This window comes from Schistocerca cancellata, chromosome 1, assembly GCF_023864275.1.
Source record: "Schistocerca cancellata isolate TAMUIC-IGC-003103 chromosome 1, iqSchCanc2.1, whole genome shotgun sequence".
NCBI classification, from domain to species: domain Eukaryota; kingdom Metazoa; phylum Arthropoda; class Insecta; order Orthoptera; family Acrididae; genus Schistocerca; species Schistocerca cancellata.
The window spans coordinates 8360867-8376157 of record NC_064626.1 but is presented as its reverse complement, the minus strand read 5'-3'; the positions used below and the strand labels follow the sequence as shown (position 1 = coordinate 8376157).

General features: G+C 49.1%; 1 protein-coding gene across 5 annotated transcripts in view; it reads left to right on the top strand.

The window, feature by feature from the left end:
- LOC126163955 (NAD(+) hydrolase sarm1) overlaps positions 1-15291 on the top strand; it is a 1073782-nt gene that overhangs the window by 1019591 nt on the left and 38900 nt on the right. For all 5 annotated transcript variants that reach the window (XM_049920199.1, XM_049920200.1, XM_049920201.1 and 2 more), the window contains 2 exons: positions 9696-9848; positions 13452-14663. In XM_049920199.1, the coding sequence (XP_049776156.1) occupies positions 9696-9848; positions 13452-14663 (1365 nt within the window). The remainder of the gene's footprint in view (positions 1-9695; positions 9849-13451; positions 14664-15291) is intronic.

The following is a 15291-nucleotide window of genomic DNA, read 5'->3' as shown; positions in this document are numbered from 1 at the left end:
ACACATCCCCTACTAAGTATAATAATACTTCGCCAGTAACTGAGTGCAGTTGACACCAAGCAATATTGAGCGAAAATTAGCGGTGGATGGACATGTCTCATTTATTTTTCCTTGCGAGTGGTACTAGTTTGTCGTAGGAAGAGAGAGACGTAATCGTCTTATAAGCGACCAGCTATTAAAAACGCGATCGCAACGACCACGTTACTGTCACCTTGCATAGAAAGTAGTCTCGTTTCTACAGACACACACAACTATTGCTAACGATATCCATGTTAAAAACTATATACAAACTTTATAAATGAGATATGGTATCACTTCCGAATGAAATGATCTTCCACACAAATGCTTCGACACAATATAGTCGGTGATCACTGGGGTGTGTATTTACAGACCGTGAGACCGTATGCGCAGGTGCAAGTCAGCGGCAGTGTAAGCTCGTAATAAAATCACCGAATTTAGAAAGTGTTTCGGCTAAGTAGGTATTTTCAACTACCTCATATTTTTCACGCTAATAAACAGTGTTTGTAACGTATTCTATCTCCATGTCATGTCAGAGGCTATGCAATATATCCATTGGATTATAGGCGAGGGAGGGTGATGGCTGATTGAGAATGATCACATACAATAGATAGTGTTCTATGCGACGAATCACTTTTAAAAATGCAAAGCTAGATTTAGGTCGTAAGAAATATACAAAATCCTACGACTAATATATAGGCTTTTCAGCTCTATAGTGTTACGCTTTATAGTAGAAACGCTGTCTACGATTTGGAATGAAGTCTTTCCATTCAACCACGTACCTGTGTGGGATCCTACGGAAATGTCTTTCAATGATTACAGCCACTAGTGAATCTTATTCGTGGTACTCTCTCATATCTCGAATCGAGTCATCTTTTTCGAACCTACCTGCTATAGTAAAACTCCAACGTGGGTCTAGACAGCCCCTCTGCTGCTCAGTCTCTCCCCGCCATCCCTGCAGCTTTGTCCATGTGGTCGTCTCATTATAAGCCGGAACTGAGCGCTGTATCCACCCCCTTCTGCAACCCCTGGAGAAACAGGCTGAGCTGAGTTAATGCGACAGGACCGTTGTTTTTGGCCACCCGTCGGAAATGGGAACATGTCTTCGTAGCTCCGCCAACCGTGTACGACGTGTTGGGTCAGCCTCAAAACGAAGCTTTGCACTGCAGCACGAGGCAGTAGAAAAGACAGGACGGGAAATGGAAGAAGGACGCGAATTTAGCTACTGCATTGTTGTGCGTCTCCAAACTACATACACTGGTACTTCAGTCCGAAGGAGAACTGCATCTCTCAGGGTGCATTCGCGTCTGTCACCCAAACATTCTCTTAGCTCCGCTAACTTATCCGACAGAGAACTCGATAAGATTTTACCGCATCTCTTTCTTCCGGTATATCGAAAACAAATACCGTTTGCGTGCTTTCATCGAGGATATGTTGCGATCCTATTAAATATAACCTAATTTGGCCATCAAATCTTCAGAGCGGGTCAACGGAAAAGAACCGACAGCCGTTTTGGGGTTAGCAGTTGAGTTAAAGTCTGCACAGAGTCTGACGATTCAGTAAGGACCACCAGGGGGACGCCCATTGCCTTTCCAACACTCGTTTGATGACGTCACTGTCTGCAACCGCTGGAACTCTGCAGCAACTCAGTCCTGTAATGCATGAGCGACAGGCCGAACACGAAAAAACTTGAGTTACGCATTGTCTTTCAGTGTCACATGGGCATCGAACCCTTGGGCCTTGTCTAAACTACCACGGGACAGATAAAAATGGCTCTGAGCTCTATGGGACTTAACATCTGAGGTCATCAGTCCCATAGAACTTAGAACTACTTAAACCTAACTAACCTAAGGACATCACACACATCCATGCCCAAGGCAGGATTCGAACCTGCGACCGCAGCGGTCGCGCGCTTCCAGACTGAAGCGCCTAGAACCGCTCAGCCACACCGGCCTGCCATGAAATAGAGAACTGTAGTTATCACATAATGCTTTAATATTGGCCAGAAACACAGATGAATTAATTTGTAACACTTTCCCATGAACTGACGATCCGAAAAGGTCAAAAATGTTTGTAGACTCGCGACAGCACAAAACATGAAATGACACTGTTTTAGTAGCACCGCGGTACGTGGCTGGCAAAGAGCACACTCCAAGCACTGGAATAGGTTGTCCGTTGTATGCTGACAACGAGCTACGTGGTTGATGAAACTGTGGGCTACCTAACCATTAATATGTAGAGCGGTTGAGCAGTGTAAGAGTAGCTCCACTATCTAACTGGAAATTAACACATTTGCTGAACACGTTCAACTGAACATACAACTTATTGGATTCCCGATTGATAATTTCCGGGCGATCTGACGAAACAACGACAGGGTCGGCGCAGAGTTCCACAGCAGACAGAACATACACCGCATTAGAATCATTGAGGGACATGGAATATGAAAGCTAAAAAATGGTTCAAATGGCTCTGAGCACTATGGGACTTAACATCTATGGTCATCAGTCCCCTAGAACTTAGAACTACTTAAACCTAAGGACATCACACAACACCCAGTCATCACGAGGCAGAGAAAGAATACGAAAGCTGCCTAACACCATCTGTATGAGGCCTTCTTTGACACATGTTAACACCTGTGCCCTATCACGTGTGTGAAAGCAAGGTGGGCAGGACTTCCGCGATTGTGCAGGCTGCACCGCGACCTGACAACGCGACTGGTTCGCACGTGACCTAGACGTCGGTCGACGTCTGGCGTGGGAGGGTGGGGGGTTGGCCAGGGGAATGCCTTACTCTTTACAACGTATATTGCATTCACTTGAAAGTCATGCTTAGTTATATCGACAGTGGCCTATGACTGAATATTTGACAATATTGTACTGAAATCTGGTTTGGATATTTTGGTATGGCAGCTCGAATACGAGAATCACGCGTATTCTGAGTAATCGTGCATATCGTCACAGTGCCATTGTCACTTAACCAAATGAACACTGAAAGTGACAGCATCTGGTAAGGCCACCAAGTTCTGTTGCCCACTGGTTGTAGGATTGTCCCAGTTGCTGTTTTAATCTGAGGAACGAGCAGCCGCTACAAGCACATGTGATTTAAAATGATTTGACAGTTGAGGCGCGCCGAGTGGCCGCGCGGTTTTGAGATGCCATGTCACGGATTGCGAGGCGCTTTCCACTGGAGGTTCGACTCCTCCCTCGGGCATGGGTGTGGGCATGGGTGTGTGTGTGTGTGTGTGTTGTTGTTGTTAGCGTAAGTTAGTTTGAGCAGTGTAAGTCTAGGGCGCGATGACCTCTCACACACATCGGAACATTTGAACAGTTCGTCAGCTAACTCGCCGTTTGGGACCCCATGAGGATGGCGATCTGAAAACACTGTCACTATCAACCGGAATGCATCTGAACCTACTGTGGGGAGAAAATGGCAAATACGCTGGTTACCCGTTATGCCGTAGTCGTTGAAATGCGTCGTCAATTGTGCAACATAATCAGCCAAGTCTTCGCTTTTCCCCAGAAACTCTTCGAATGTAGGCGCGTGAACCGTCGATTGAGTTGTTTCCGATTGAACAGGCTAGGGTGGTGGTCGTAGTGCAGCCGCAATTTCTTGCATTGCTTGTAATAATTGTACAATCTTTTGTTCCTGCAACTGTATAGCTTGCACAGAAGCACATTCGGAGGAGACATCGTGAACACTCAGTATAACAACACAAACAAACAGAAAAATTACACTGTTGCAAGAGAAGGTTAGCTACACAATATGCCACATTGAGCTAATCACCGCCTGCATTCTCGACATCACTGTACTTGTTGTGTCCGTCTTCTTGGACACTGGGGAGGTTGCTAATAATACAGTTAATTAGAACACTTGGAATAAGTTATACTTTATTAATTACAAGATTCTGTGGCGTCACTGCAGTCACTAGAAAACGCGAATTCGCAGACAGTTGTTGACACAGTTCTGGTAAAGTTGGCGCGTAGGCACGATTCACAGGAGACGTGAGTGTCTTCACTCCTGGACGGTCGATACGGTCCGTGTCACAGCGAGTAGGCAGTCCGACGACGCCGTACCCACTGGAACTTGCTGGAAGTGCGGCAGGGTCCGCCCTGGAACGGAGCTGCCCTGCTGGCCTGCTGGCCTCTGGCGACTCGACGTCGGGGCAGAGGCGCGGCTGTGGCGCCCCGCAGCTACGGGAGGCGCGGTACCGCCTTCTGAGCAGTACCTGGGCAGTCGTCCCCTGTGCAGAGGAGGCGAGAGCACAGAGCTGTACCATCTGGCGGCAGTGCGAGTGCGAGCTCGTCGGCGAGGCGACAGACTTCGACACCGTAATCGAGCTGCTAGCGGCGAACACGGGCGACAGCGAGGCGCCGAAGAGCACTGCAGCCGTCCACATCGCTGACGCACCCGGCGAGAAGACGGCGCTCGAAGCCCGACGCGTGGAGACTACCGGGAATGCCTCCGATCGTCAGCGAGAGAGGAGTCCCGGATGGACTGCACCGAGCAGGATTCCGAAATGCAGCAGTGAACCTGCACAACCGGACGAACGAGAAGAGATCGACGCTCTTCACCGTCGCCGTGCCGACGGCAAATGCCGGTGACGTCATAAAGCGGTGTGGAAGCTTCTAGGCTTCCCTGCCGAGGCGGAGGCTTTCTCCGCCGACCCGGACCCGTCACTCCAGTGCTACAGGTGACAGGAAGAAGCGCGTGTGGCGAAATATCGCCACAGCTCCGCGAGATGCGTCAAGTGCGCTGGGCAACACGCCGGCCGAATCTGTACAACGGACACCGACGAACGGCCGACGTGTGCCTACCGCGGCGGAACACGCGTCGCAGACTGGCGTGGCTGCCCGAACTTGGCAGAGCGCAGCAACACGAGTGAGAAGACGAAGAGACCGACTTGCCGCTCGATTCCCAAAAAAAGACGTCGGAGGCACAGGAGTGAGGAGATCACAACCTCGCCTCCACAGACGCGAGGGCAGCAGCCCACACCGACGCGTGGCCGGCCGCTCACCCCACCACTGGGGTTGTTTGCCGAGCGGAGGCGGCCGCTGCAGCAGCCCGCAGAGAAGCCGAGCACCACCCTGACAGGGGCAGAGAGAGCCGCTTCAGGATGGAGGCGCAGGCCGCCTGCCTCCTCCAGCAACTGGAGCCAGGACGAGCAGTCGTGCCACGCGACGGCCTCCCAAACGGAAGAGCGCACCGCGCGGGACCGAGACTCGCAAACCGACAGCAAAAAAGACACGGTAATGGCAAAACGCGCCACACGAACGACGGGCGTCCCCAGAGAAGACGCGCCGACACGAACTGGCAGGGAGGCACAAACAAAGCAGTTTGTGACCTGGTACGCAAGTGTAATAGACCATTCCAAACGTAGAGGAGCGAGCCGACCGCCAGCGCAAATGGCTGGAGGTCTGGGAGGAGAAAGAACGAGAAAACAAAGAACGCGAGCCGAAGACGGAAGGCTGTAGCAGCGACAGCTGCCACCCACCGACACCGCTGCTGGACGCGGCGCAGCAGGTGGAGGCGCGACACGCGGCGCGCGACGACCCCGGCGCAGGCGAATCCGGACGTAGCTGGCCAGAGTGGACGCCAACACCGGCAGCTGTGGCCGGGTTTCTCACGTTTTCCTTACGCCGTCAGGTGAATACCGTAGCTGTCCCCGAAATTTCTGCAAATAAATTCCCAATTGGGAGAAATAAGACCCACCTCCATTTTTACAAGAGATAATAAATAAATAAAACCAACTCCACGGCTGAAGAGGGTGCTTAGCACGACTCAGAACAGCCCTTACCTATGCTACTGCCACCATCTGTATGTGGGCATATCGTTGCCCCACAGCTTTTGTCACTTCAGTGTATACATATTGGCTTCAACTGAAAGCCAAATGGCGTCTTGCGACTCTGTACTGAAGAGAGATGCCCTGCATGTGACGTAGGTGGCGCTCTTCCATCTCATTTATCTACGTTCCTGCGGTCGCAGGTTCGAATCCTGCCTCGGGCACGGATGTGTGTGCTGTCCTTAGGTTAGTTGGCTTTAAGTAGTCCTAAGTTCTAGGGGACTGATGATCACAGATGTTAAGTCCCATAGTGCTCAGAGCCATTTGAACCATTTATCTATGTTCAAACGGCCATTCAGCCATACCCTGGCATGCTAGATATTGCTCTGCACATTCATAAGCTCGACACGTTCGACGCTCGACCGTCGAATACACGGTACTCCTGCCGACTGCCCTGGCGCCACGCGCGCTCGCTCCACGGGTTGTGGAGGAGAGGTTTCTCGAGACCTCGGACGGACGACTGGAGCGAACCCGGAAGGGAAACCTCTGGAAGACTGCTGCCCCGGGTCGGGGACGCCTCTGGCACACGGCGGGCTGGGCTGCAGGCAGCTCCCGCGCCGCCTGCGTGCCACGCACGCGCCGTCCTTATCTTGCCGCGTCACGTCACGTCACGCAGCATCGCGTCACGTTACGGCCCGTCCGTCATTGTCAGTGTGGCTTTTAGCGCCTGACTGATTCCCTGTAATTTTTTCTCGGCGCCGTGTTAGGTCAGACGCATAATATTAGCTAGCCACACAGAGCCGATAATCTGGGAAGCGCGCAACGAGCGCAGGTAGCTGATCTCTCAGTTTTCGCTTCTGTGCGCCTGCCTCTGCCCGACTGAAACCGTGTCGCAGTGCCTCTCTAGGCTAACCGTCGGTGGTTTGCCGGGTGAGCCGTACGGGCCGCAGAAAGACGACGACTCGGAACACCGTGAGTTGGAAGTAGATGCACGTCGGAGGCCGGTTTTCTCTCTCCAGCACAGATTTTTAAAATGAGTCGGATAACGTGTGCGTACTGAAGAGGAAACGTGATGCTCTGAATGAATGCGACAGTAGTTAACTTTATTCCTTTTCCACGTCTTTCGACGGAATCCGGAGCGCGCAGGGGTAGCAAAAAGGAAGTGCACATTACACGTTCCACGCGTCGCTCTCCAGTTCTCACCTTGTTAAGTGATCACAGTTTCACTTTTCATACGTAAACTTATAGTTCTTCGTTTCACTGTAGGAGAGGTGTACCACAGAAATCCTCTACCAACTCACCTGGCGTTGGGCTTTTATTTAATAAAAGAACTGTCTAGCTGTGACTTTACTTATCGAATGCAAATTACATGTTTCGGCGCACTGCCCTCGTCAAATTCAGTCTTAAAAAAAGAACTGACTTTTTTGTTCTTTCTGAAAGACAGATTGCACAGTTTGCCATTAACTATTAGCAAGCAGTCGAGCAGTAAGTTGCAACAAAGAAGAATCAGTACCGCACATACCGTGTAACTGCGGTGTCGCATTTCACCTGCCCACAGCTTCGGCTAGCAAATGTAAATGCCTCGGGAGCGTCGGATTCGGTCTTGCTCACAGGTCTGCACCGAGCAATCACTCTGAACACGGATCGTTCGTGGCTAATCGTGATCCAGCTGATGAAGCAGTACCACGGTCATTGCGGAACAAATTGCACTCCTTAATTGCGTTATACTCTGAATTCGAGATTTAGAAAGCGACAAAAAATGAATATCGAGCGCCGATATCCGAAGGAAACAGGTAGATTTCAGTTTCGAGGTCGTTTTAAACAAAAGTTATGAAGATGTAGTCAAATTTGTTCGTGTAAGGTCGTGACGAACGAGAGAGAGAGAGAGAGAGACGGAGGGAGGAGTGGGGGCGGGGGAGGAACGCAGGCAGAGAGCGAGAGGGCGGCCAGGCAGGCAGGGCTGCCCTGCGCGGCCTTCCAGGGAACGCCGGCCTCAGCCGCAGTTCCTGCAGAGAGCCGTGTGCGTGTGTACGTGTCACCAGCTGCCGTCAGTTCTAGCCGCCAGCTACCTCCCTAAAGCTCCTGCAGCGCTTCCTCGAACGAGGAGCTTCAGCTTCTCTGATGGTCACCGCCATCTCGGTGACCACCGTCAATTGCTGCTCCTGTAGAGATAATAATGTTACAGAGTTTCCGTCTCACTCTTGTCCCGGCTACACGCAGAACATCGCGAGGCAAGGTTTCTAATTTAAATCGATAGTTTCATTCCCTGATAACGTAAATATAGTATCACGTAATCGACCTTATCGTATGCAAGTTTCAACACCACGTTCAGAGAAGCAGACTAATCGATCCGCCACCACGTGTCATTCGAGATCCACTATACACGTGGCAGTGCAATGCGACGAGGTAAAAATGACGTAAAATACAAAACCTTTCCTGAGCGTCTGTTCTATCCGTTACACTTCCATATTTCAGTTTCTAGAATTTACCGAACCGATGTGCTCACACGAACTTCATAAACTGATTTAAACTCGTGAGAAGGCTGTCCCAGGAGGAATGGTGAGTGTGCAGGGATATGACTGGAACGATCAATCGAAGCAGCAACGTTCAGTAAACGTGGACTCTAAAGTGAATGCCTTAAGTATTTGAATGCGGGGTGTCTGTTCTTTCGGACTCTGCGCGGAATCCTCAGTTGTGATACATTGATACATTTTATGTAAACTGAGGGAGGAAAAGGGGGGGGGGGAGAAAGGAAACTAAAGGGGAGGGACTGTTGATATGAGCTGCAGCAGGACTCTGCGCGGCATCGGCGGACTACCTGGGCACGCCCCTCGGCCGACACACGCCCCCACCCCAGCTTCCGCTGCCTGCGCGCCCTGCCCCTCTCCTGCGCTCCCACCACTGTGGAATTCCTGCAGGAGCTCGGAGGTAACTGTGCACCCGCACTGAATGTCGTGGACTCGTCTTCGAAAGAACAGACAACACATTCGTGTAATTGATTCTCCTCGATGGGCAATGAGCACCTGTTCATCTTCGATACTGTGAAACGAATCATCGTAACTCGGCGGCTGCCTACAACACCCGTTTTGCTATTTTAATTGTTGGACTGTTTGAGTGCATAGTGAATAAGTAAATTTCTGCGAATTTCCCCTACTATTTATAGTTTCATCGTTTTTTGTATGGGATACGTACGAGATGAACCGTAATAGTATTTTGTCAGTAGGATCTAATTACTCAAAAGTTAAGATCTATAAGATTTCTTAAGTGTAGGTTGATATATAAGATGACGTGAAACTAGTTGCTATCTGTCGGTTTTCTGTGCTGCGTTGTCTCTATCGCTTCCGTGTGCTTTCCTACCGCTCGTAGCGCTCGTCGACAGGAACTCCACAATCTTCTGGCTTATACTTTGCGAGGAAATTCGCAATCTCTTTCTCTTTTTGACGAATCTGACGTCTTTGAGACCGTGAGCAGTCGACAGAACTGTCACTGGCTTCTTATTCCAGCGTTTTGCGACAGGCGGACAGGCGCATAGTCTTTTGTCCTCGAGAGAGATTTCCCTCGCTGTAATTGATCCTTTCCCTTCAGAACTGTCGACCAATTCTTTCCTATTTAGCCTGGCTGTCCCTACTGCATAAAGACCAGATCCATACAAAGAGGCGATTACTTAGAATGCGGGTGAAGGCAACAACCCGATGCGATTTCATGCACGTCTTGCAAAATCTCTGTAACTCCCCCTTACAATAAGTCGGAATCTCCCTCGTCCTTGCCGAATGGTTATCCTTTCAGCAGATAATGCAACAAAGGTATGTAGGACCTGCAGTGATGTTTTCGCACAGTAAAGTAGCAGGAAGCTGTACGAGAGTGGCGCCCGGCGGCTGAGGCCCCGCCTGTGTTGCAGAAGGCGATGGCGGCGCAGCAGCAGCGCCACACCGTCAGCTCGGCGGGGGGGCGTCATCAACCAGGAGAAGCACGTGTCCTCCTCCTCGCAGTCCAACATCACCATCACAACCAAGGCGTCTGCACCAAGTCCGTGGTCGCGTCCGCTTCCCAGGTATACCTTACTGCTGCTGCTCGTCTTCACACTACCTTCTCGATTAATTGTGTCCTAGCCATTTAGTATTCGAAAGTTTTTTGTAGTCTGAGACGCGAGTTATTCAAATGGTCACACAGCCGAAATTAGTATTGACAGGACAGCAGAATTAATTCGACGTTGCGGCACAAGAATGTTAAACTGTACGTACGTCTCGAACTTAAATGGAATTCTTCCAACAGATAAAGACTGCACTTCTCACGAAATGAGAATGTCGACCTGTTCCCATGTGAATTTCCGTCACTGTAGTTCATCTGTTCGATTGTACAGGGCATCTACAGGTTTTTTGGATCAATTTCACGATTACACCGTATATGTTATATTTATCATAATTTCAGAAACCTACACAAGTATTTAAAAAAGCCCTCTAAATTTCCTCACTAGAGTCGTTTTTCAGATAAATTCCTCAATCACACAACATACTGAAACGTATATCTCCTAATATGACGAAAAACTTTTGAGGTGAACCGGCAGTCCTGGTAGGTCTCGTTTTGGGCAAAGCATAAACTCCGTCCACGTGACGCTACACGTAAAGGTATCCCAGCGTGGAACGTGTTATACTTTCAGCACGGTCAATCTGTCCCGACTCACTGCGAACACGAGACTACCGACTCAAGTTATATACGGCGTAAGCATCAGATGATGACAGGTCGCCACTCCCCGCTATTAGAATCACGATAATTATTTATTTGTAATTTCTGCTACCAGTCACTTTTTTATTTTTTGTTTTATGTTTAATCTTACATAATACAACGCGTTTCGAACATGTTCTGTTCATCTTCAGGCGTTTATACATACCTACATACATAAAGAGAAATGTTATTTAAAAACAAACCGTCTTAAACTAGATTAACTTAGAACTCTTTGTCCAGTGTTTGTTACTGCAGTGACTGGTGTAGCATTTTGGGGGGGGGGGGGTAGTGGATGGCTAGAAATCGATGTCGGTGACGACTTCTGCTGGTTTTCTTCCTTGTGGTTGACTATGTGTGACATCACAGCCTGTATAAAATACAGATAATTTTGCATCAGTTGTGTGTTGCGAAAATAGCGTGAAAGGCTTTTATATGACAGTTGATCGCTTACGATTTCATCACCTTGCAGCTTCACTTGCATAACTGGTGTAATGGCGGAGCTGTTGAGTAACATTACAGTATTACAGATTAGATTTTTTCACTGATTTCCGACGTAGTTCACTGCACAAGTTGCTCCGACATACATGTAAATATTTTGCACGTAACACAAGATGGCGGACTTGTAGCATGTGAGTCAGTATCGAGTATGGAGGCTTTGTATCGATATTCCTGGTACTGACAGATTTGTAGTCATTTATTTACATTGACGCGTCTTGAATCTACTGAGTTAGAACTAGCGTAAGACTGTTGAAGAATTTTGAGTTTTTGAATTCGGTTATCTCATTAAGAATGTTATCTCCATGCTTTGTACTACGTATGAAAATTTCCATTTCTTCCATGATATCCATTCTTTTATTTTTTTTTTCCTATTTTGTGTAAAATTTCAAGGTTGTCTTCGATTTTCAAAGGGTGGCTTGTGTCTTTAATGGGAGTTGCTACTGCTGATTTATTACATTTATCAAGAGTGTAGCAGTCTAAAAGTTCTTTGAATCGACTTCTGATATTTCTGCCTGTTTGACTGATATAATATTTATTACATTGGCCGCAATTAATTTTGTAAATGCAGCTAGCATCAAGGCTTGTATCTGGTGGTTTTATATTGCGAATAAGCTTCCTACTTGGGTTGTTGTTGGTGCTGAAGATGGTTTTTACTTCTATGTTTTTGAATAATCTTGCTAATTTGTTGGATACTATTCCAAGATATGGCATTTTTACATATTTGACTTCTGGGGCATTGTTCTGTTGTGACTATAATTTGATGTTGTTTGTCCAGTATATTTTTCATCTGCTGTGATATGGTATTAATTAGAGAAAGATCAATCCATTGTTTATTGCGGTGCATGTTACGGTTTCTATTCCTAGTAGGAGTTCTGTATGTTGCAGTGCAAATTTGTGTGCTCTGTAAAGCACAGCTATTTCGTGGGAGGAGGGATGCGTAGAGTGGTGTCAGTGCCAGTAAGTTTTCTGTAAACATTGAAAGATACCTTTTGGTTCTGGTTTGATATTTTTATGTCAAGAAAAGGTATGGTGTTGTTCTCTTCCTGTTTAAGGGTGAAAAGAATATATCTATGTAGGCTGTTGAATTTGTTACAAAGGTTTGTCAGTTCATACTTTTGCTATCAAATACAATGAGGGTGTCATCTACTTTGCTTGTGATGTTCTCAGTCAGTATTTTTTTCTATATGGTGTATAAATAGTTCAGCTATTAGGCCACTGAGAGAGCTTCCCATTGCTAGTCCCAGGTCCTGCTTGTAAATTTTATTGTTAAAGCAGAAGTAATTATGTGAAACTACTAATTAAGTACATCTATAAGTTCTATGATTTCTGGTTTGCTCATTGTCTTTTTTCTCAATAGGTTCATTCTTATTATCTCAACTGTTTCATCTACGGGTAAAGGATTACATAGTCAACCACAAGGAAAAAAACGAGCAGAAGACACCACTGACATCGATTTTTGGCCATCCACTGGCCCCTCCCCCCTCCCCCGAAATGCTACATCAACCACTAAAGTAACAAACAATGGACAAAGAGTTCTAGGTTAATCTAGTTGAAGACGGTTTATTTTTAAGTAAGAATTCTCTGTATGTATGTATAAACGTATGAAGATGAACAGAACATGTTCGAAACGCTTTGTATTATGCTAGATTAAACATAAAACGAAAAAATAAAAAAGTGGGGGTAGCAGAAATTACAAATAAATAATGACCCCACACAGTCACGGTTCACACACAAAGCCATTATGGCCTAAAATAATTAGAATCACGATGTTACATTATACACAACAATTCAGTAACCGTTGTTGCAAATGACTAGCTGCAGAAAATGTGGCGCGTGTTTTGTATAATGGGTACACTGTACCCAACTTACCGAAAAAGTGTGAAGTGTTAATGTGTGTTCACGCGTTTGTAGTTCTCTGATGAAGACGGTGTGAGCTACTTGAGAGATTTTGGGATGTTGCTACTGACGCCAGCCCGCTTCAGAGAGCACGGTCCTACCGGAGCCGGTACGTCCCGTCCTCGCCTTCCTCCGGGTATCTCAGCTTAGTTTCCAGGCCACTTTATACCGACAGTTTAATGTCGAATCGGAAGCACGGTGGAACCTCGCGTTTTTCAAATTAACAGATCATTACCACAGGTGAAAGTTACAGAAACAAATCCTAGCAGTAGGCGAAAGCTGAAAGACAGAAATCTTTGCATTTCTATTGTGGAACTATATGAGTGAGCCACCGAGAATACTGTGAAACCCAAAAGACTCGGTTAGGTGAAAGTTTGTTTCGTCAGTCACAACTCTAGTCATTATACTGTTTTACTGGTGCCGACATCGCCGGACACTCGAGAAAAAAAAAAAAAAAAGATAACGGGCCGTACGTCTGGCACTAATGCGTAGTGTGCGTTTCAGAACGGATTGTAACGTACTCGTGTTTTTGACGCAGATGAGTCAGTTGGTGAACGGCCACCTCAGATCGGCGGAGGACGAGCTGCTGAGCGAGACGTTCCAAGACCTGGACCAGCTGTCGGCCAACTCGAACCCCAAGGAGGTGGAGAAGGTGATCGTCAAGTACTCGCAGTGCCTGGAGCGGCTGGTGCAGAGCCTGGAGCGGGGCGGGGGCGGCGGGGGCGGCGCGGCGGCGCGCGTGCCGCAGGCGCTGGACCGCGTCAACGAGCTGGTGCGGCGCGCGTGGTCGGTGCCGCGGCACGGCCACGAGCTGGGCTACTCGCTGTGCAACGCGCTGCGCGTGTGCGGCGCGCTCGACATGCTGGTGCGCAACTGCTCGTCCGACGACGGCGAGCTGCAGTTCTCGAGCGCGCGCCTGCTCGAGCAGTGCCTCACCACCGAGAACCGCGCGCACGTCGTCGAGTGCGGCCTCGAGAAGGTGGTGAAGGTGGCGTGCGTGTGCATCCGCAACTCGCGCGGCAGCACCGTCGACCACTCGCGCGTCGGCACCGGCATCCTCGAGCACCTCTTCAAGCACAGCGAGGGCACCTGCAGCGACGTCATCCGGCTGGGCGGGCTCGACGCCGTGCTGTTCGAGTGCCGCAAGAACGACGTGGAGACGCTGCGCAACTGCGCGGGCGCGCTCGCCAACCTGTCGCTGTACGGCGGCGCCGAGAACCAGGAGGCCATGATCAAGCGCAAGGTGCCCATGTGGCTGTTCCCGCTCGCCTTCCACAACGACGACAACATCAAGTACTACGCCTGCCTGGCCATCGCCGTGCTCGTCGCCAACAAGGAGATCGAGGCGGCCGTGCTCAAGTCGGGCACGCTCGACCTGGTCGAGCCGTTCGTCACCACCCACAACCCGTTCGAGTTCGCCAAGTCGAACCACGCGCACGCCCACGGCCAGAGCAAGAACTGGCTGCAGAGGCTGGTGCCCGTGCTCAGCTCGAAGCGCGAGGAGGCGCGCAACCTGGCCGCCTTCCACTTCTGCATGGAGGCGGGCATCAAGAAGCAGCAGGGCAACACGGAGCTCTTCCGCGAGATCGGCGCCATCGAGCCGCTCAAGGTGGTGGCCAGCTGCCCCAACGCCGTCGCCTCCAAGTACGCGGCCCAGGCGCTGCGCCTCATCGGCGAGGAGGTCCCCCACAAGCTGAGCCAGCAGGTGCCGCTCTGGTCGACGGAGGACGTCAGGGAGTGGGTCAAGCAGGTGATCGTCCCGTCACTCATTTAGCGTCCGTTAACACCGCTACTCACTTCTTCTTCTTCATCTTCTTCTTCTTCTTCTTCTTCCCCTCCGAATCGGTGGTCCGTCCGTGCTCTTACCGACGGCGATACCGTTAAACTCTGACCTTCCTCCGGTATCTCGGTGTCGACAGGGCCCGCAGCCACTAAACGTATTCCAGTCATCGACATACTGGATGAAGTAGAACGTGTTTTTCCATTGCAGCACAGTTTAGGCTCTGAAGCAGTTTCGCCATTGTTTGCCAATGTATTGGTCGGAGTGTAATAACTCATCAAAACACACAACCGTTTAAACGTAGGACATTACCAGACTATACAATTAAAGGCACGACAGTAAGCCATTGCACGTAGAACTATACCAGTACGATTACTCAGCGTGACTCTTTAATTCCCCGAGTCCAGTAATGTAGCCAACCATCTACGTTTCATTACTGTGTCAGTCCCGCAGTCCTTGGGCTCTAACCACAGGCGCAATCTTTTATGCAATGATAAAACGTCGATGGGTGAAGCATCCACAAATTCCACCGTCATAACGTAGCAAAACTTCGTGCCGAGAACCAGAGAGAATTCTGGCCTTACGTAAAATCTAGAAC